Source organism: Chrysochloris asiatica, unplaced genomic scaffold, assembly GCF_000296735.1.
Source record: "Chrysochloris asiatica unplaced genomic scaffold, ChrAsi1.0 scaffold00083, whole genome shotgun sequence".
Taxonomy (NCBI): Eukaryota; Metazoa; Chordata; class Mammalia; order Afrosoricida; family Chrysochloridae; genus Chrysochloris; species Chrysochloris asiatica.
The window spans coordinates 634,795-656,727 of NW_006408601.1; the positions used below are offsets into that span (position 1 = coordinate 634,795).

The 21,933-nt window shown below is 44.6% G+C and overlaps 1 protein-coding gene across 1 annotated transcript in view; it reads left to right on the forward strand.

The window, feature by feature from the left end:
* Positions 1–21,933, forward strand: part of MICAL2 (microtubule associated monooxygenase, calponin and LIM domain containing 2) — a 128,978-nt gene that overhangs the window by 46,038 nt on the left and 61,007 nt on the right. Inside the window, exons 2-5 of the mRNA XM_006865823.1 lie at positions 10,389–10,596; positions 16,032–16,148; positions 17,616–17,717; positions 20,750–20,905. Of these exons, the coding sequence (XP_006865885.1) occupies positions 10,389–10,596; positions 16,032–16,148; positions 17,616–17,717; positions 20,750–20,905 (583 nt within the window). The remainder of the gene's footprint in view (positions 1–10,388; positions 10,597–16,031; positions 16,149–17,615; positions 17,718–20,749; positions 20,906–21,933) is intronic.

Sequence of the window (21,933 nt, forward strand, 5' to 3'; positions counted from 1 at the left end):
TTGGAAGAAGTCCAGCCAGAGCGCTCCTTGGAGGCCAGGATGGCCAAACTTCGTCTCTCATACTTTGAACATATTGTCAGGAGTTACCAGTCTCTGGAGAAGGATATCATGTTTGGTAGGATGGAGGGTCAGAGACAAAGAGGAAGACCCCCCAATGAGATGGATTGGCCAAGTGGCAGCATCAGTGGGCTCAAGCGTGGCAACCATAGTGAGGTTGGCCCAGGATCGGGCAGTGTTTCGTTCTGCTGTGCATAAGGTGGCTATGAGTTGGTACTGACTCGATGGCACCTAACAACAACAACACATATTTTGTGCTCATCACTTGTCTGTCAGTTTTCTGTACTGTGGTAGCTTGTATATTGCTGTAATGCTAGAAGTTATGCCACCGGTATTTTAAATACCAGTCGGATCACCCGTGTTGGACAGGTTTCAGCAGAACTTGCAGCCTGACACAGACTTGGAAGAAGAAGATGACCTCTGAATGTTTATCCACTGAAAACCTTATGAAAGCAGTGGAACATTGTCCAATATAGTCCTGGAAAATGAAAATATTATGAATAACACCAGAATATTGTCAGATACAGTGTCAGAAGATTAGGCCCACAGTTTGGAAGGGGAAGTTGTCAAAAACAAAATGGAACACATATAGATCGATATCTTAGCCATTAGTGAGCTGAAATGGACAAGTTTTGGCCATTCTGAATCTGACAAGCACATGGTTTACTATGAATGACAAACTCAAGAGGAATGGTGTAGCATTCATTCATCATCAAAAATAACATTTCAAGATCTATCTTGAAATACAACACTATCATATGTAGGCACATGATAGGATAATATCCATTCGCCTACAAGGAAGAACAGTTAATACCACTATTATTCAAATTTACCCACCAACCACTAAAGCCAGTGATGATGAAATTGAAGAATTCTATCAGCTGCTTCAGTCTGAAATTGATCAAACAAGCAATAAAGATGTACTGATGATTACTGGTGATTGGAATGCAAAAGTTTGAAACAAAGAGGAAGGATCAGTAGTTGGAAATATGGCCTTGGTGATAGAAATGATGTTGGAGATCACAGGATAGAATTTTGCAAGACCAATGGCTTATTCATTGCAAATACCTTTTTTAAACAACATAAAAGATGATTGTACACATGGACCTCACCTGATAGAATACTCAGGAATCAAGTTGATTACATCTGTGGAATGAAACAGTGAAAAAGCTCAAAATCATAAGCCAAAATAAGGTCTGGGGCCGACTTTGGAACAGACCATATGCAAGTTCAAATTTAAGCTGAAGGTATTGGCAAAAAACAAAACAAAACCAAGGCTCCAGGAATTGATGGAATACAAATTGCGATCTTTCAACAAACTGATGCTTCACTGAAGGCACTCACTCATCCATGCCAAGAAATTTGAAAAACAGCTTCCTGGCCAACTGATTGGAAGAGATCCATTTTTCTTCCAATTCCAAAGACAACTGCCTCAACGGAATGCAGAAATCATTGAACAATATTATATGCAAGTAAAAGTTTATTGAAGATAATTAAAATTTGCCTGCAACAGTGCATCAGCAGGAAACAGCTAGAAACTCAAGCTGGATTCAGAAGAAGACATGGAACTAGGGATTTCATTGCTGAGATCAGATTGGCTTAAAGCATAGAATACCAGAAAGATGTTTACCTGTGCTTTATTGATTATGCAAAGGCTTTCAAATATGTGGTTTATGACAAGCTATGGAGAAAATTGCAAAGAATGGGTATTCCAGAGTATTTGATTGTGCTCATGAGAAACCTATAATAGACGAAGAGGCCATCATTAGAACAGAACAAAATGATAGTGTATGGTTTAAAATCAGGAAAGGTGTGCACCAGGGCTGTATTCTTCCACATTACTTATTCAATCTGTATGCTGAGCAAAAAAATCTGAGAAGCTGGATTATGTGAAGGAGAGCGTGGCATCAGGATTGCAGGAAGACTCATTAACAACCTGTGATATGCAGATGATACAACCTTGCTTGCTGAAAGTGAAGAAGACTTAAAATATTTACTGATGAAAATCAAAGACCACACTCTTCAGTATGAATTGCACCTCAATGTAAAGAAAACAAAAATCCTCACCACTGGAGTAATAAATAACATCATGATAAATGGAGAAAAGACTGACGTTGTCAAAGACTTCATCATCACACATTGGAGCAGCAGTCAAGAAATCAAACAATGTATTACATTAGGCAAATTTGCCTGCACAAGATCTCTTTGAAGTGATTATACACACACACACAACCACCACAAGGTCAGCAGTTCAAACCTACAAGCTGCTACTCAGATGCCCTATACAGGGTCACTATGACTCAGAATTGACTAGATGGTATTTAACAATATCATCAACAACTCATATATAGTTTTGTTTTTTTCCTTAAAGGAAGAATGTTTCAGGCAGAAGGAAGATCAAGTAGCAAGGTCTCACATGCGCTTAGTGAGGACATAGCCATGAGAGTGGAGAGAGAAGGGAGCCTGGTACACACTGAAGACCAACAGGAAACTGAACAAGCACCTGGGGCCATGGTGAAGTCTTCTGGTTTTGAATTCTAAGTACCACAGGGAGACAGCAGAGGTTACGCACTGGAATGCTGTAATCTTATGTTAGAAGGGTCATTCTGGCTACTTACTGTGTGTGGGATAGATGATAATGAGACAAGAATTGGTTGTTATGTGCCGTGGAGTCGGTTCCAACTCATAGCAACCCTGTACAAGGTTTCTGAGGCTATAACTCTTCATGGGAGCAGAAAGCCTGATCTCTCTCCCGTGGAACATCTGGTAGTTTTGAACTGCTGACCCTGAGGTTCGCAGCCCGCTTCGTAACTACTACACTACCAGAGCTTCTTTGGGATAAGAATGTTGTTGTTGTTGTTGTTAAGTGCCATCGAGTCGGGTCCGACCCATAGCGACCCTGTACAGGGTTTCCGAGGGTGTAAATCTTTACGGGAGTAGAAAGCCTCATCTTTCTCCCGCGGAGCGGCTGGTAGTTTCGAACCGCTGACCTTAAGGTTCGCAGCCCGATTCGTAACCACTACGCTACCAGAGCTCCTTTGGGATAAGGATAAGAATAGAAGCTCCTAATGTCAGAGCAAGAGAGGAGGATGGTGTCTTGAATCAGGGTGGCAGCATGGAGGAAGTGAATTCTAGTTGGACTTTGGATCTGCTCTGAAGGTAAACAGGAGTTGTTGATGAATTGGTCGCGTGGTTAGACAAGATGAGTCAAGGTTGATTCCAGGTTTTTGATCCAAGCAAGTAGAAAAGTGAATATGCATTTACTGAGATGGTAATGACTGGGGGAGGCACATGTTGCCAGCAGGGGACTAGAGGGGTCAGGGTTTGGTGGTAGACCTGTTACAGGTTAGGTGCTTACTACACCAGCAGGAAATGCTGATATGCAGTTGGCTGTAGGAGTCTGGAATTCAAAGGAGTTTCACAGCTGGGGATCCTTTCAAGCATCATCAGTATGTAGATGGTATTTAAAGCTTTAAAGCACTGGAAGTAAATGATGTCAAGGTCAAGAAAGAGAGAAGACAGAACCCTGGACACTTTCAAATAGAGGTTAGGGAACAAGCACCCATGGTTGAGAATCTGAGGTCAGCACAGAGGAAGAGATTCAGAACTGGTTCTCTGCCTCTAGTTTCTTTTTTTCACTCTTCTCTTTTCACCATATTTGTTACTGCTATAGATCCATTCATTCTAGCACATTCTTTATACTCCAAATCCATAATAGACCAAGAGGAACGAAGTCTAAACTCTTTGTTTGACCTGACATCCAAGATTTTCCACTGTCTGGCGTATTCTTCTCCTGCCTTGTTGTGTCTTCCCTGTCATTCCTCAGCACCATGCTTATGCCAACTCGCCGCCATCATTCTTAGCCTAAGTCTCAGATGCCTTATCTTCTGTCTCTCCAAAACCCTGCTCCACCCCTCAGCCTCCCTCCCAGCCTCAATTCTCCACTGGTGGGTGGTCCATCTCCTGGAGGGACTTCTTAACCAAAATAACTGTTCTCGTCCTCCAAATTTCTATAGCATTTATAAGTGGTACCAAGCAGTCTAGCATGGTTTATGTTTATTTTTCTTCTTTAATCCCCAACCAGGGATCCCTGGTGGCACAGTGGTTAAGCACTCAGCTGCTAGCTGAAAAGTTGATGGTTCAAATCCATCCAGCAGGTCTGTGGAAAAAAGGCTTAGTGATCTAGTTACCAGAGTTGAGAAGGAAGGGAGTTGCTTAGGGGCATTGAGATTATGTTAATGGTTGAATAATTTGATAAAATTTAGTGAGAATAGATGCACAACTTAATGGAATAAGCATCACTGAATTGGTGATTATGTGCCGTGGAGTTGGTTCTGACTCATAGTGACCCTATACAGTGTTTCCGAGGCTGTAAATCTTTACGGGAGCAGAAAGGCCTCATCTTTCTACCGCGGAACAGCTGGTAGTTTCAAACTGCTGACCTTAAGGCTCACAGCCCGATTCATAACCACTACGCTACCAGAGCTCCTAAATTATACGTGTAGAAATGGTTCGACTGGCATATGCTTTTTTTGTGTCTATTTTCACCACAGTAGTAATAAAAAATTAAGAGGCAGGGTGGAAGGGGGCTCGGTGCACCAGCTCAAAATGTAAGGGAAGAATAGAGAGGAATACAATGTTTCTTAGAGGAATTATTATTTGTTTTTTCTTTTCTTTACTTTTTTTTTTTTTTTTAAGGGGAAGCACAGTATCTCCTTCCATTTCCTTTCTGTACATCTCTGAAGTTAGAATGCTGTGTGCAGTTTTTACTCAGGGAGAGCTGGGTGTGGTTGAGATATACAGGATTAAGGCAAGGGTGTGTCCAATCAAATGAGAGCTAATCCCACCCAGCGCACCCCATAAGGGGCCCCTGTCTGGCCAGACCCCTCCCAGAGGCCCCTCCATGACTGGAAGCTATGTTTCGTGTGAGTCCCCCTCAGCACTGAGCTGCACAGTGAGGCTAGGCCCCAGTCCAAGCCCCCTGGACAGTGGCATGTGGGTGGCACTGTGGGTTTGGAAATGCTCAGTTCCACTGCCTAAACTCATGGTGAAGCTGGGGGCTTCCTGCCTGAGGTGAGATAAGCATCCTGTGAGATTGCAGAGCCACACCCAGGAGCATGCCACACAGGGCAAGCACTGCCCTAGGGAGCTAGCTGTGGGTCAGTAGGCAGGGAAGACTGCTCTCCAGGGTCTCTGGGACAGACTTGCCCTGTCTGTTCCTGAACTCCCTGTTTCCATGGCACCTGCCACTGTGGCTTCTCAGGACACACGCAAGCTCAAGCTCCACCCCACCTGTGAACCTTCACCCAAGGAAGCACACACAGGCTTAGGCTGGACACAGGCTCAGTCATTCTGAGACCCTGTGAACTCAGCCTGAACCCTGCTTCATTTAGGAGGCCCTGGGGTGCTTCCTGCAGAGGAGTGAAATCACCCATAGTGGACTGAGTGAATCCACATACATTATCTCACTAATGTGGCCACAACCCCTGGAGGCAGACTTATCATGTGGTAATTAAAAATGTAGACCATGCTGGTAAGTGGTGGTGGTGATGTGCCGTGGAGTCGGTCCGACTCATAGTGACCCTGTAGAGCATTTCCAATGCTGTAAATCTTTACATAGCAGAAAGTCTCATCTTTCTTCCACAGAACAACTGGTAGCCTTGAAAATGCTGATCTTGAGGTTAGCAGCCTGACTTGTAACCGCAACACTACCCCAGAGCGCGTTAGACCATGCTGATAGGGTTTATATTCACGTCTAGGACTGCGGTAACAGAAGACTACAAATTGGGTGTCTTATAAGAACAGAGGAGTCCTGGTGTGGCGCTGTGGGTTAATGTGCCAGACTGCAAAGCCATTTCAACCACAAGGTCAGTGGTTCAAGCTCTTGGAAACCCTATACAGGGTTGCTATGGGTCAGAATCAACTCAACAGCACTTTAACAACAACATCACCATAAGAACAGAAATGAATTGTCTTTTACTTATGGAGACTAGTAGTTCAAATCAGGGTGTGGGCAGGACCACGCCCAGAAGATTCTTACTGCTCTCTCTGGAGTCTAGAAGCCAGGCTTTTTTTGGACCGTGCGGCTTGTGCAGTGCCTACATAGGACCATCATCGCAGGGAGTCCTGTCTTTCTCTCTTGTGCCTTGTCTCTTATGGAGCCCTGTAGTACAGTGGTTGAAGTGCTTGGCTGCTAACCAAAAGGTCAGCAGTTCAAACCCACCAGTTGCTCCATGGGAGAATTATAAGGTAGGCAGTTGGCTTCTGTAAAAATTGACAGCTGGAGAAACCTTATAGGAAGTGCCACTCGGTCCTGTAGGTCACTGTGAGTCAGAATCAACTTGGCGGTGGCAGTGGGATCTTTTTGGTCTTCTGTTTTATAGACCACCACTCAGATTGGGTTGGCACCACCCTACTGTTGTATGGCATGTTAACCGATAACTTCTTTAGAGACCCTGTTTCCAAACAAGGTCCTGTTCACTGTCCTGGAATTTAGGACTGCAGCATATTGAGCAGTGGATGGTGACAATATCTACGTCACAGGGTGGTTGCCAGCATGACATGTGAACTGATCAGGATGCTGGCAGGAATACCACATCTTAGATGTTGGAGCCATCGCTTTTAAATGAGGTGCAGAGCCCAGGGCTTTCAAGTATAGTAACAGCATGCAGCGCTCCCAGGGAAAGCAGAGGCCCAGCTCAGAAGTGGAAATCAGGCCTCCAGACTTGTAGCCCTGTATTAACCTCTGGTGCCCTTGGCGTCTTCCTCTAGGGATTGAATCCCCTTAGCAATATAGGCAACTCCAGCACACCCACTCTGGGATAAAAGCTGGTCGGAGATGTGCCGAGTCAGCAAGAAGTGCAGAGCATTTTGGAGGTCCCTGGGTTGAAGCAGGAGGCCTGTGTGGCCTGGGGCCACTCCCACCCTGTACCCTGTCTGTGGATGAATCGGTCATCATCTCTCTCCTGCCAACTCCTTGCAAATAAAGAGCTGCTTTTTCTGTGAGCTGTTTGCCTCCCATCTCCACTAATGTGGAGGCCTAAGCACTGCTAAGCTTATCTATACAATGGATTTCCTGCTGGCGTTGGAGCTGCCCCACTCCCCGCTGGGTAATAAATCCATGTTGCCTGAGCACACAGATATGCTGACGTCCATAATGCTGGTGGCCTTGGCAGACCTCACCTCCCCCAGTCTGGGTGGGAATCGACAGACATTAACCCTGGCTGACAGGAGCCGAACATCTCAGTTATGGATACACAGCCAGAACTGGGTGGGCGGATAGGGTGTGGAGACTTCATTCATCCATTAACTACTTGTTGAGGCCTCCAGTATATGTGCCAGGCTCTGTGCTGGACTCGGGGCAGAGGTCATGGGGCAGCTTTTGCAGTGCACTCCGTCTATCTGGGACTCAGATCTGGAATGCAAACACGTGTTAGTTTTTGAGAGCATAGGCTCTACCTTCAGGGCTGCTCAAGAAAGGCCCCAGAGCTGCATCTTAATGAAACGTTTTCCATCCTTGTAAGTAAAGGCTCAGCAGCAATATAGCCTGGATGGGTTGTGGAAGGTAGAAGGCTCCTTGGGGTTGAGTTATCACAGCCCTTTGCAACTGTGGTCTGTTTGGACTTGCCAGCATCCAGAGCATCAACTTTGGGCACACTGGGGAAGTCATCTTCTCCCTTGCTTTTCTGCCCAGGCATGTAGCTACTGTGGTTTTCAGCCTCTTGTCAGAATGCCGAGTTCCCATGTTCATCATAACAAGTGTGTTAAGGCCCGGCCTCTGCCAACAAGTCCTCTCTCCAGCCTTGATAACATCTGCACCCAATTTTCTTCCTTTATATAATTAGAACCGTTGATATTTTCTTTGACTTTAGATTACAGTAGAACTGGCGTCTCTGAAATTTCAGGCCCCAAGTGTGTGTAGGGGCTCAAGATGGTGGGAAAACTGAGCTTTTACTGATGGGATTTCACATTCGGTCTGAAGGGTTAGAAACAGTACACCAGCTACTGCTTGCATTAAAGTCCACAACAGGCCCTGGCTGATGGGAAAGGCTTTCCTACCTGTCCTCAGAGCCTCGCTGGGTCGGATGCAGGCAGACCCCTGTCCTTTCCTTCCTGCCCTCCTTCCTGCCTACCTTCTCTGTCCCCATTCCCTGCTCCATTTCCAGACCTTGAGTGACAGGACTCCACAAACAGGAAAAGATACGCTAACTGCAAAGAAATGCAGCGAACCCAGACTTAACCCTAGAACAAACCTCACAAGTGTTGGAATTTTGAGTCTTGCTTTGAAATGACCATCATTGTCTGGGTATGCTAGGGCTGGCGGAGCTGCCTGGGGTGTGAGATAAGGTGTGGAACTCACTCGCTTAGGGGGGGAGTTGGTTCTCTCCAGTCTGCCTCCAGCCAGAAAGGAAGTCCGTGGACGTGAGCACCCACTCCCTGCTGTCTCTGGAGTGAGTTGTATCTCGGCAGTGATTTCATTTCCCCTAATTAGATTTTCACAAATTCTGGAAGATTCCAACCAGTGAGCCACTCTGGTTGTGGTGTGGGAGTTTCTGATATGCTTGTTTGTACTTTGCCTTTGGGACCCTGGAAGCCCCAGATGAGTGATAACTGAGTGATGGAATATTTGCTAGGGGAAGGGGAATGTATTTATTTAAGATAAGGCTTGATCCTGAGCAGAGGGGAAGTTTCCAGCTGCCTCTGCCTTATCAAGGAGTGAGACCTGGGTGTACATCGTCTTCTCTGTTGCCTTCCTGGGGGTATCCTCAGCTTTTTAGATCCCAAGGTGAACTCTGCTTCAGGTTTCAGGCAGAAGGCCAAGTAGGACTGGTTCCAGAAGCCATCCATTCCATTTTTATACAGTGTTGGTGCTCCTTGTAAGACTTGGTTCGGACAGAAAGACTTCTGCCCAGTATAACTGAGTCATTATGTGACTTCTCTTTTCTCCCAACAGGCTGTAGTTTCTTTGGGGAAGCGTTCTTACTTTGTTCAATTTTGCAGTGCCTTTTAAAGGCCAAGCATGGGTTTTGTTCAGTACCTGTTTTGACTCCCCTATCTACTGTGTTCTGGAGACCACATCGCAGATGGACAGTTGGGTTGTTGTGAGCAGTGCTGTAATGAACACTGATGTACAGTTTTCTGTTTGAACTCCTGACTTCAGTAATTCTGAGTACATATCTAAAAAGGAGATTGCTGAGTTATATGGTAATTATGTATGTAGCTTTTTGAGGATCTGCCAAACTGTTTCCCACAGTAGATGTACCATTCTGCATTCCCACCTACAGTGCACAGCACTTCCCATTTCTCCCACCCTTACTAACACTTGCCATTTTCCATTTTTTTCTGATAAGGGTCATCCTAGTGGATGGGAAGTGGTATGTCATTCATTGTGGTTTTGATTTGTACAACTCATCAGCCTCTCCTTGGAAACCCTAGACACAATCACTCTGAGTCAGAACTGACTCCATAGCACTTAACACCACCACCAAAATGGCTAATGATGTTGGACACCTTTCTACATGCTTATTGGCTGTTTGAATTATCTTCTTTAGAGAAATGGCTATTGAAGTCATTTGCTTATCTTTTCATTGCATTATTTGTCTTTTTGTCATTTAGTTACAGGAGTTTATATATATATATAGTGGCTACTAATCCCTTATCAAATATGTCATTTGCAGGTATTTTTCCCCATTCTGTTGGTTGTCTTTTTATTTTCTTAACAGGGTCCTTCGAAGCACAGAATTATTTTATTTCGATGAAGTCCAAACAATTGATTTTCCTTTTGTTGATTGTGCTTTTGGTGTCATATGTAAGAAATTATTGCCAAATTCAGTGTCACAAAGTTGTATTTTTGTTGGTGGTGTTAAGTGCCATTGAGTCAGTTCCAACTCATAGTGATCCTGTATAGTTTCCAAGTTTTGACTGGCGGGTTTGAACTGCCAACTTTGTGGTTAATAATCCAGTGCTTATTCTATAGTACCACCCCAGGACTGTATGTTTCTTAAAGGGATCTTATTTGCAATCACCCCATGAGGAAAGAGCGGCAGACTCACAGGTAAAGAATCTAGCAGGTCACATGCCATAACTGGGATTTAGACCCAGTTCAGTCTCATGTATGTCTTACTATGCTTCCTCCCAAGTCTCTCTACCCCAGTGTCCTCTCGGGCTCGTAGCGCCCTGGTGATGCGCACTGGAAGGATGAATGATAGGTGCTGGGTTTGCAGTTGCTGGGTGATTTGAGTGGGTTGGGGTTTGCTCCTCAGTTACACTGCTGACTAGGGCCCTCTCCACACATCAAGAGGTCACTAAGTCTGTCTCACTTGTCTCCACAGTGTCTCATCGTTGGGGGAGGACCGTGTGGCTTGCGCACTGCCATTGAACTTGCCTACCTGGGGGCCAAAGTGGTCGTGGTGGAGAAGAGGGACACCTTCTCCCGCAATAATGTGCTACACCTCTGGCCTTTCACCATCCATGACCTGCGGGGCCTGGGAGCCAAGAAGTTCTACGGGAAGTTCTGTGCTGGCTCCATTGACCACATCAGTGAGTGGGGCTATAGTGGCACCCCATGCAGGAGGGAGCTGACCCTGGGCGGGGCATGTCTCTCCATCCTGCTATTCCCTGGGGGCTCACATGCCCAACTAGCAGACGATTTAGTGATCCATCTGCTTCGTGCTTTGAGCTTTTTGGCAGGCCCTAACAAGAGTGCTTGCACATAATTGTTGTTGTTGTTAAGTGCTATCTAGTCTATTCCGACCCATAGCGACCCTGAATAGGGTTTCCGAGGATCAGCTGGAGAGTTTGAACCGCCGACCTTGCAGTTCAAATGACTTTGCGGTCTGGCGCATTAACCCACAGCGCCACGCCAGGACTCCTTGCACATAATAGGTACTCAATACTCCTGTGTTAAATGAATGAAACAATAAATGCAGAAGCGAGATAAGACACAGTCTGCACTCTCAGGGAGTCATTTAGTAATAGAACACTTCGAAAGAATTAATCACACGTGGTAGAGGAACCACACAGAGTCACTAAATGAACCATGTTGTCAAGAGCCTCTTGTGCAAAGGAATTTGGACATTGTGCTGCCAGTACTGGGGAGCCATGGCAGGTTTTAGAAACAGAGGAATGACACAATCGGATTTATAGTCCCTGACCAGTCCTGTACCAAAGTTCCTTGACCCTTTAGAGAGAGGACATCATGACAGGGCTTCGGTTAGAAAAGGAGGGAAAATAGCATGGGCCGTGCCTGAATGCTTGGGTAGGGCAAGTTGAGCACTCAGCCGCTCTGCTATGAGAGTCCTCAAGCCTGAGTCTCTCAGAGCAAGATCTGTGCAGACAGACCTTGGGAGAGGCAGCATTTCTTCTGCAGCTTTGCTGTGAGTTGGCTTTTAAACATTTTACAGACAGTCATAATGATTCCTGGGATTCAAGGAGATTAATACTGAGGAGGAGAACATTCAAGGGTTTGAACGGATTTGTATTCAAAATCTGTTTCTTCTTTCTGTGTGTCTTGGGTCAAATTTCTTACCCTCTTCAAACCTCAGTTTTACCTCCTATAAAATGGGGTTGATGCCTGGCTCCCAGGATTGCTGAGAGGATTAAGAAAGGTCAAGTTCATAATGCACTGAGGACCATTCCTGGCACATAGTGGATGCTTGCATGGTAAATGCTTCCCAAACAGTGGCATGCAGTGGTCTCCTGACTTTAGGAGTAGGGGCTGTATTCTCAGGCAGTGTTGTTCTGTGGAGATGGGGATGAGGAGCACTTGGAGAGTCTCATTCTTATGAGGACAAGAATGAATGGGAATAGGGAGTTCCTACCAATAGGGTTTGGGTGGGAATTGCTGAAGGGAGTTATCGGCCACATAGGGTGTAATTTAGTCAAAAGTAACAGACTTTACCAGCAGTGGCCTGAGTTTACTCCCACTTTGGGATGGGAAAATTCCAGGAGTTCAATGGAAAGAAACTTGGATTTGCTCAGAAAGCTGCAGCGTCAGCTTTCAGGATGTTCTGTACCACCCACGGAAGAATGTATGTCGGTTACCAATTTAGAATGAGGACACTGCACACCCATTGTTCGGAGTCCTTCAGAGGAGGTAGAGCCAGCGACCCAGAGGCCTTGTGAGAGTCCTGGGATGTTGGGCTGACTTCCTGGACAGGAGTCTCTCTCTGCCCCCATTGCCAGGGCTCCCGTTACACCTCAGTCTTTGGAAATATCCCAGTGTGTGGCAGTTCTGGAAGAACTTGGGAGCTAGGACTGAGCCATTCAGAATAGTGAGTTGTCAAGGGCAGTTCAGTGCCAGGAGACAGGCAGGCAGGAGAATGTGTTGAGTTCCTAATGTGTGCTGGGAGGAGATAGACTAGGAACTCTGAACCTGAGGAGAGGAAGATTTCTGCCACAGGGGCTGAATTGGATGCTTTAAAACTCCGCTGACTGCCTTCCTTTCAGACTGCGTTCTCCAGCCCAGCTGTGCTCAAGTCCTCAGCATTGCTCAGCATGTTTCCACTTGTCCTGAGTCAGCATCCTCCCCCAGTTCCCAAGGCAGCTGTTCCAAGCCTCCAACTCAGCCTCTTCATTCTTAGCTGGGAGCTTCCGCCTCTCCCTTTCTCCCTACCTCCAGTCACCTCAACTCTGGTACCCATTCTTTCCTCTCACCCCAGAGGGTCAGCTGGCTCTGCCTTTCCAACTCGAATCCCACTTAGTTCCACCCCTCCTTTTCATCTGCTCCCATTGTTTCATCCTCCTGTTCATCACCTCACACTGTCCCTCTAATTCTCTGTTTCTGTTCCATCACCTTTACTTCAAAGGAGTTCTAGAAAGAGGAGCCCTATACATTGTCAACACTGCCCATTCATGTCTAGTCCACTGAAGTCTCATTTGTCCCCCATCACCATGCTGAAGCAGTTTTCACTAAGGCTCCTGGTATCTTCTCAGCTCCCAAGTCTTCTGTTCTCTTAAAATCTTCCTATTCCTTAATCTCTCTGTAGGATTTTATATTCTTGGCCATGCCTCACCTGACTTACAGGACTCAGGACCTATTCTACCACTCCCCTGACCCCACCCACTATGCCTGCCCGATACTGTCTGCCTGTGTTTCCCCCATCAGAGGGTGTGTGCTTTATCTCCTGTGCATGGCACATTGTAGGTGCTTACTACATGTTAATGAGCTTACCAAACAAAATACTGAGGAACCCACAGAAAGAAATCGTTTGAAGGCATACTCATTTGTGCTGAATGGCAGAGAATAGGTAAACAAGGCACTGTTTCATTGGGAATGTTCAGGAGAGCGGATAGAAGGAACAGACCCTGAGCACAGATTTAGGGGGAGAATCTCCCACCCTACCTCCTTATCACAGGATGGCAAAGGACTTAGGCTTAGTCCCCAGTATAATGAGCCATTTGGTCACTGACTTTTCTTAAGACCTCTTATTCTAATTTTCCCTACTTCTATTGCCTTCTGGTGGCCTGGTGTGGCACTGTGGATTAATGCGCTAGATTGTAAAGTTGGTTTGAACTGCAAGGTTGATGGTTCAAGCTCACCAGCCCTTCTATGGAAACCCTATACAGGGTCACTATGGGTCGGAACCAACTCGACATCACTAACAACACAACAACAACAACGTTGTGTTTTTTAGTTCCCGCTCTTTAAAAAAAAAAGCTTTTATTGTAATTGAGAGATAGTTTACATGGGAGAACATTGGTTTTACACTCATCCTATCGTATTTTGTCATTGCAATGATACAATCCCCTCCATGCATCATCATTTAACAGTATTGCTTCTATTCCCTTTGTTGTTGTTGTTTTTTATGTACACAAAAACACTCAGAAATATATAATCATTTAAATAACCAAAGGGCACATTCTACAAGCCTGCCTTCTGGCCACTAGTACACAGCCTTTCTCTTTCCATGAGTCTGGAGCTCTCAGCTGCTATTTCTCTCCATGTCCCCATCTCTGCCTGCATCTCTGGTATCACTGCTTCTCTGGATAGGGTCCCACATTCCGCTCCTCTCCCTTGATGGTCCTAGGGTCCTCTGTTCTACAAAACTTCTACCTTTACAGTTGTGACAAATGCAATTATTCGTGATAACAATAACTCACCATTTAAGAAAAAGAATCTTATCCCTATCTCCTTTCACCAGACCCATCTAGACAAGATGAAAACTATTCAGTGGGGATTCCACCTTCCCCCACACATTCTGAAACTAAATTCCCTCTTGAAAACTTGTAAGCCAGCCACTTCATGCCTTTATACCCACCCTACCCCACCCCCATTCTAGGTAGCCAATGTCTAAGTTGCCTGTGTCTATCAATCCTGTATACCAAGGGGATATGTTTGATCCTTGATAGGAAGACTCCTTCCCTCTTGGTATTTGAGCTACTACATCCTTAAGTATAGATTAAGTTCATCAAAATGTAGCAATTTACACTTGCTTCCTTTAACAAATTTCTTTATCTTCCTCTAGTCGAGCTGTGGTCATCAAGCCATCGAAGCAAGGTCAAATGGGTACTATCTGCAAGTTTGGGCATTCTTATGTGTTTCCCCACTTCATTATAAGCTGGATACTTCACTCTCAGCTCTAGTCCTCCGTGGCTAGGTTAATGTCCATGGGCTCAGGAGTTCCCAAGTCTTCCCAAACTTTGGACCAACCAGCCTTTCCTCTTCTCTTTCTCATCATGAGGTCGACAGGAGACTATGGAACATGGCTGAACTCAACCCATATCTTCATTACTGACTTTCCCTCACTTCCACTCACATGTAGACCAACATGGTCACCAGCAAACTTACATGCTGCTTGTGTGTTCCCTTTGAGTTTCAGTTGGGGCGCAGGGTGGGGGAGGTGAGAGGTATTGTTCTGAAGGAACTTGATTGATTGCCTTGCTTGTTCTTGTAATAGCCAAACAGACTGCTGTTTTTTATTTTATTTTTTCCTGCTGTTCTTTCTTTCAGGAAGTATCTTCTGTTCCTCTAGCTACTCTGGGTTGGTTTGCATGTCCATTCAAGTGGGGAATGTCCCCTCTCAGAAAGTTCTGGATGGGGCTCAGGATTCCACCTAAGACCCTTACACAAGGGCTCTGCAAGAAGCCTAGTCCACTGGGCACATTCTAGAACCCCTTTTAGGTATTCCCAACATTGCCTTCTTGATCTTGTCAAACCCACATCCTAACTCATGCAGGAGATGGCAAAGAGAAATCCCCCTCATTATCATTGTATTACATCCATCATCATATTACAGCATTATCTAATCTGGAGGGTAGTCTTAAGAACAGTCTAATTCTGTTATTCAGTGGCCTAGAGCAAATCACTTAACGTCGTTGAGCCTCAATTTCTCATCTATAAAACAAGAATAGTAACTGTCTCAGAGAGCACTGTAAGGGTTAAATGAGAAAACACATGTATGCTGTCAAGTTGGTTCCAACTCATAGTGACCCTGTGTACAGCAGAATGAAGCACTGCCTGGTCACTTCTGTGCCATCCTCACAATCATTGTTACACTTGAGTCCATTACTGCTGCCACTCTGCCAGTCCATCATGTTGGGGGTCTTCCTTTTTTTTTGCTGACCTTTATCTAGCATGATTTCACCTAGCATGATGTCCTTCTTCATGGACTGGTCCCTCCTGATAACATGTCCGAAGTATGAGAAACGAAGTCTCGCCATCCTGACTTCTAAGAAGCGTTCTGGCTATACTTCTTCGAATACAGATTTATTTGTTCTTCTGTCAATTCATGGTAGTTTCAATATTCTTTTCCAACATCATAACTCAAATGCATTATCTTTCTCTGGCCTTCCTTATTCATTATCCAACTCTCACATGCATATGAAGCTATTGAAAATAGCATGGCTTGGGTCAGGTGCACCTTAGTCCTCAAACTGACATCAATAATAGTTTCTATTGGAACATTGTTATGGTCAAAGAGGCACTCAGGCATTGCACATAAAGATTCATTTTTCTTCTCCTTTCTTTCCAACAGGTATTCGTCAGCTACAGCTCATCCTGTTCAAGGTGGCCTTGATGCTGGGAGTTGAAATCCATGTGAATGTAGAGTTTGTGAAAGTTCTAGAACCTCCCGAAGATCAAGAAAATCAAAGTACAGTATATTTTCATTTTCTGTCTAGAAATTAGATTTTGCTAAATGTTTTTGTAAGAGTTATTCTTATTGGGAGCTTTTAGAAATCATTCCACCAAAGGATCTTTTACCTGTTTTAACCATTGCTATTAGCTATGAGACTAACAGCAACAATCACTTTAGGTAAGGAGGCTTGGTGGTACAGCGGTTAAAGAGTTAGGATGCTAACCGAAAGGTCTGTGGTTCAAATCCATCAACTGACTCTTGGTGACTGTAGCAGACAGAGTAGAACTACCCCATGGTGGTTTAGAGGCTATAAATCTTTACTAAAGCAGGTTGCCACATCTTCCTCCCACAGAGTACCTGGTAGATTTGAACCACCAACCTTTTGGTTAACAGCTGAGTGCTTAACCACTGTGCCCCCAGGGCTCTTTTTATAGATTTCCAGCAGAGGTTAAATACTAACTATGGGTAACCAGCAAGGTTTCACTTGAAAATGTTTTCGTAAAAGGCAATGTATTAGACAACAGAACACTTGGAGCATATTATTGTTGTTAGGTGCCATTGAGTCAGTACTGACTCATACTGACCCTATGCACAACAGAACTAAACACTGCCTGGTCCTGGGCCAACCTCACAATTGTTGCCATGCTTGAGCCCATTGATGCTGCCACTTTGCCAGTCCATCTTGCTGGGGGTCTTTGTCTTTTTCTCTGACCTTCCACCGTACCAAACATGATATCCTTCTCCAGAGACTGGTCCCTCCTGACAATATGTCCGAAGTGTGATAGACAAATTGGCCATCCTGGCCTCCAAGGAGCACTCTGGCTGCACTTCTTCCAACACAGACCTGTTGGTTCATTTGGTAGCCCATGGCACTTTCAATATTCTCCTCCAACACCATAACTCAAAAGCATCAGTTAGTTCTTCTCTGGTTTTCCTTATTCACTGTTCAGCTTTCCCATGCATATGAGATTATTGAAAATACCATGGCTTGAGTCAGGCACACCTTTGTCCTCAAACTGACATCTTTGTTCTTCAACACTTTAAAAAGGTCTTGTGCAGCAGATTTGCCTAATGCAATATGTTGTTTCATTTCTTGACTGCTGCTTCTGGAGTGTTGATAGTTGATCCAAGAAGAATGAAGTCCTTGACCACTTCAATCTTGTCTCCATTGATAAGAATGTTGTTTATTGGTCTAGTGGTAAGGATTTTTGTTTTGTTTTCATTGAGATGCAATAGGCCTCTAAATGCAGTAAAACCACACATGGAACTGGAGTTACTGGTTTACCTTGTCCTATTGAATTGATACGAAAGCCAGAAGGTCTCTTGATTCAAGTGCCAATCTGACTGCCCTTTCCTCTGGAGGATCTGCTCAGGGCATATGTATCTGGCTGTGCTACCTACTTTTCATGCAACTTAAAAGGAGCATAATCACCTTCACTCTCATCTCTCTCTGCTAACTCACCTATTTTCCTGTCCTGGTAGAAATTGGCTGGCGAGCAGAGTTTCTCCCTGCAGACCACGCTCTGTCGGAGTTTGAATTTGACGTCATCATTGGTGCTGATGGCCGCAGGAACACCCTGGAAGGTGAAGCTTTACTTCTTGGGGCAATAGGGTGGGAGAAGAGGAGTGGGGGTGTTGGGGTGTCAAGAGAGAAGGTGGGAAGGGGTGGGCAGATGGCAGATTCTGGAGAGAAGGGGAGACTGCACTGAGGCCATGTGCCCCACACTCCTGTGAGACTGAGAATTTCAAGGACTGTCACTTAGTCCACTCTGAACCTTGGTTTTCCCATCTGCAAAATGTGAATAATAGAGCCTACTTGGGCTAGTATATAAAAATATTTTATAAAGTATTATGTAAATTAAAAAGAAGGAAAATAAGCTTATATGCTAGGCATGGTGTTAAGAACTTTCATGTTTATTTAAGGTGATTAAAAATATATATATATATAGCATTAGGAGACCTGGTGGTGTAGTGGATTATGGTAACTGTAGATTAGTAGTTCAAACCCAGCAGCTGCTCCTCAGGAGAAAGATGAGACTTTCTGTCCCTATAAATAGTACAGGCTCAGAAACCCTAGGGAGCAATTGTACTCTGTCCTGTAGACCTCTATGAGTTAGAAGCAACAGAATGGCAGAGGGTTTGAGTCTATTAATTGTTTACTTTTTTAAATGTTTTATTGTGAATTTTGTGGTAGTTTACATGGGAGAACATTAGTTTTACATTCATCCTGTTGTATATTGTTTCATTGCCATGGTTACAATCTCCTCCATGCATCATCAACCAGCCAAAAGGTATATCCTACAAGCCTGCCCCGCCCCGCCCCAGACCCTCCCACCCTCCCATGCAATGGTCATCAGCACACAGCCCCTCTTCCGCTCTGGGTCTAAAGTCCCCAGCCACTCCATCTCTCCACATCATCATCTCTGGCTCCATCTCAGGCATCACTGCTTCTCTGGGTAGGGTCCCGCTCTCCGCTCTTCTCCCTTGATGGTCCCAGGGACCTCTGCTCCTAGACTGCAAAGTTAGTCACTCCCCTCCTTGCTACAAAACGTCTACCTTTACATTTCCAATCCTCACAAGCAGTCCTGATAACTAATTGTTTACTTTTGAGTACAATATTCCCATCCCTTCTCAAAACTTTTAAACACACTCAGTGCTGGACAAAAAGGTAAGTTTTGCCCAAGCTGTTGAAGTGCTGAATGATGTTTCTCAGAGTTCTAAAGTTTGAAGCAGAATCTGTTCTCTTGAGGTAGGATCCAGTCAGGTTGAAACAGAAATCTCTTTCTCATGAAATGCCTTGAATCACCTCTATTCCAGCCTTGAGATTGATTGGGACAGGTCATGCCTGTATTAACTCCAGACCAGTGACTGTGGCTTCGGGTGGCATCTCGTGCACTAGGGACGGTCCTGCTTTTTGCGCTTGCCTTGCTTTAGTGTCGCTGAGGCCGGAACACAGCCCCTGAAATAGAGCCCATCTTAGAAAATGCAGGATGTCTGTTCTGCTTAGCTGAAGTGTTTCTCATCTGTCACACCCCCAATAAATCAGCAATATCCCACAAAGACCTTCAAAGCTACCAACTTAGATACTGTATTGTTAGAATGTATAGTACATTTTGTTGGTTTAGTGGGGCTATAAGTTTGAATATTTTTTTAATCCACACTCAGCTAGAATATGGTTCTGAGATTTTTTTACATGAAAAAAAAAAAAAAAGTTAGGAAGGAAAAAAGTCATTTAGGCAACTTGGGACCCAATGAGTAGACTACACTAGGATTTTCAACCTTAGCATTCTTGATATTTGGGGTTAAATCCTTCTTTGTCTTGAAGGCCTGTCTGATGCATTCTAGGAGGTCTGTTAGCATCCCTGACTTCTACCCACTAGATAATAGTAGCACTTCCCAGTTATGACAACCCAAACTGCCTGACATGTTCCAAATATCCACTGGGGGACAAAATCACACTCGGTTGAGAACCATTGGACTAGACAATGTTGGCCATCTCTGATCATATTGAAAAGTGTTAAATGAAAAGCAACTTAAAGGAGGGGTCACTGAAAGGAAGCCCAGAGTTTTCAGTCTAAGGGATTTTTTTCAAAGGAGTTTGGGAATCTGTATGCGGCTTGAATGCACGATGAGGGGAATTCCCAAAGGTGGCCAAAGAAACAGGTTCTGTCTGTGTTTATATGATGAATGCCTAGAGTGAAAGCAAAGTCAACATCAGGATCTGTGGCAGAGAAAAATTGAGGAATACAGGATAGTCAGATATCATGAGGAAGATAACGGATTAGGAGGGGGAAAAAGCTCCACTGAAATGTGATCGCATGCTATGATGGTGGTGGTTATGTGCCATGTAGTCGGTTCTGACTCACAGCGACCCTGTACAGGGTTTCCGAGGCTGTATATCTTTACGGGAGCAGAATGCCTCATCTTTCTCCTGCGGAACAGCTGGTAGTTTTGAATTGCTGACCTTGTGGTTTGCAGTCCGATTCGAAACCACTACACTACCAGAGCTCCTTGATCTCTTGCTATGGCCACTGTTAAAAAAAATAGATTTAATATAAACAACTGATAGCTATATGAACTCATAGGCAATATAGTATGAAATTAATTTCAAGTTAGAATTCCATGTATTCATTTGCATTTATTGAATATATACTAAGTGCTATTCACTGGTAAGTGGAGAAACAAATTGTGTTAAAAGCCCTGTTTTGTATCTATTCAACCCAATAACTCTACTTTTGAAAAGAAGAGAGAAAAAAAAAAAAGCAAATTCAAGTAATTTTAAGTGTAAAGTGCAATGTGGGCCTAACAAATCTTTCAAAGGATGAGTTCTCTGTGGCTTATTGAAGACAACAGTTTTAATCTTTTGTTTGCTGAAGTCTAACCAGGTTATTGATCCTACAGAGTTCAGAGAGGGACAGAGTCCCACTGACATTGAAAGGACTTCAGTGCCATGCTTCTTCCCCAGGTTCAAACCTCGGGGTCTGCCTGCCCTGGCTCTCTAGAATTCAGAATTCTCTGGTCTACGGGGCATCTGAGAAGAGCATGTGCAGTCAACTATGTCCATTTCCACACCAAAGCAAAAGGAGAGACCCACTCTTTCCTTTCTCCTCCTGCAGGGTTCAGAAGAAAAGAATTCCGTGGGAAGCTGGCTATCGCAATCACTGCCAACTTCATAAACAGAAACAGCACAGCTGAGGCCAAGGTGGAAGAGATTAGCGGCGTGGCTTTCATCTTCAATCAGAAATTCTTTCAAGACCTCAAAGAAGAAACAGGTGGGACCTTCACCTTTCCCCACACCAGGCCACTGTCTGCAATTCCTAAGGAGGACAGAGGAACATGCAGGCTCTCTGGAGCCTGGGACTGAGGAGACTCTTTTTGATTAAAATGGAAGCAGAGATGTCTCCTTAAGAATAATAAATGGGTAGTATATTTAGGGACAAGAGAGATTCTTGAGGGAAACTTGTAGATATTGTTCATGAGAATAGATAACTATTCATTTACTCAGATGTTTACTGAGTGCTCAAGGTTCAAATTCATGGCAGACGAAGTCAGGGTTGACACAGTGCCCTGCCAAAGTGGAGCTAAGTGAGGGATACCCACCCAAGCCATTCTAATACAGAGGGCCCAGCGCTATGCTGAGGTCAGTATGAGATGCAGGATACAGGGGATGGTACTTAAGGAAGCCTAGATGCATGTGTGCCGTGTACCCGCTGCCCTGCCCTAGGGGACTCTCAGAGAAGTGACACTCACTGCCATCACTTGTCACCAGTCACAGAAGAAACACTGCTTCATTCATTTATTCAACAGTTATTTATTGAATGCTGTGGTGTGACGCTGTGGGGTAATGCACTGGACTGCAAGGTCGGTTTGAACTGCAAGGTCAGCGGTTCAAGCTCACCAGCACTCCTTGGAAACCGTATACAGGGTCACTATGGATCGGAACCGACTCGACAATACTTAACAACAACAACAACTGTGTGTCAGATACTATTACTATTTGAAGGCCTAGGGTAAAGCAGTAAACACAACCAACAAAATCCCTCTGTCCTGGAATTTCTGTTCAGTGGGAGGGTGAAGAGACAGCCGATAAATACATAGATAGTAACAACACAGATGCTAAGGATGATGGAGACAAGTCAAACTAGGCAGGGGAGGAGGAGAGGGATGATAAGACTGCTCACCTGCTTCCAATGAAATAAACTCCAGATATTATTCTATCACTTTTCAACCTGATTTAAAATAGAACATTCAAAATGTTCATGGAAAAATTTCATTATATATATATATATTTTTTTTTTTT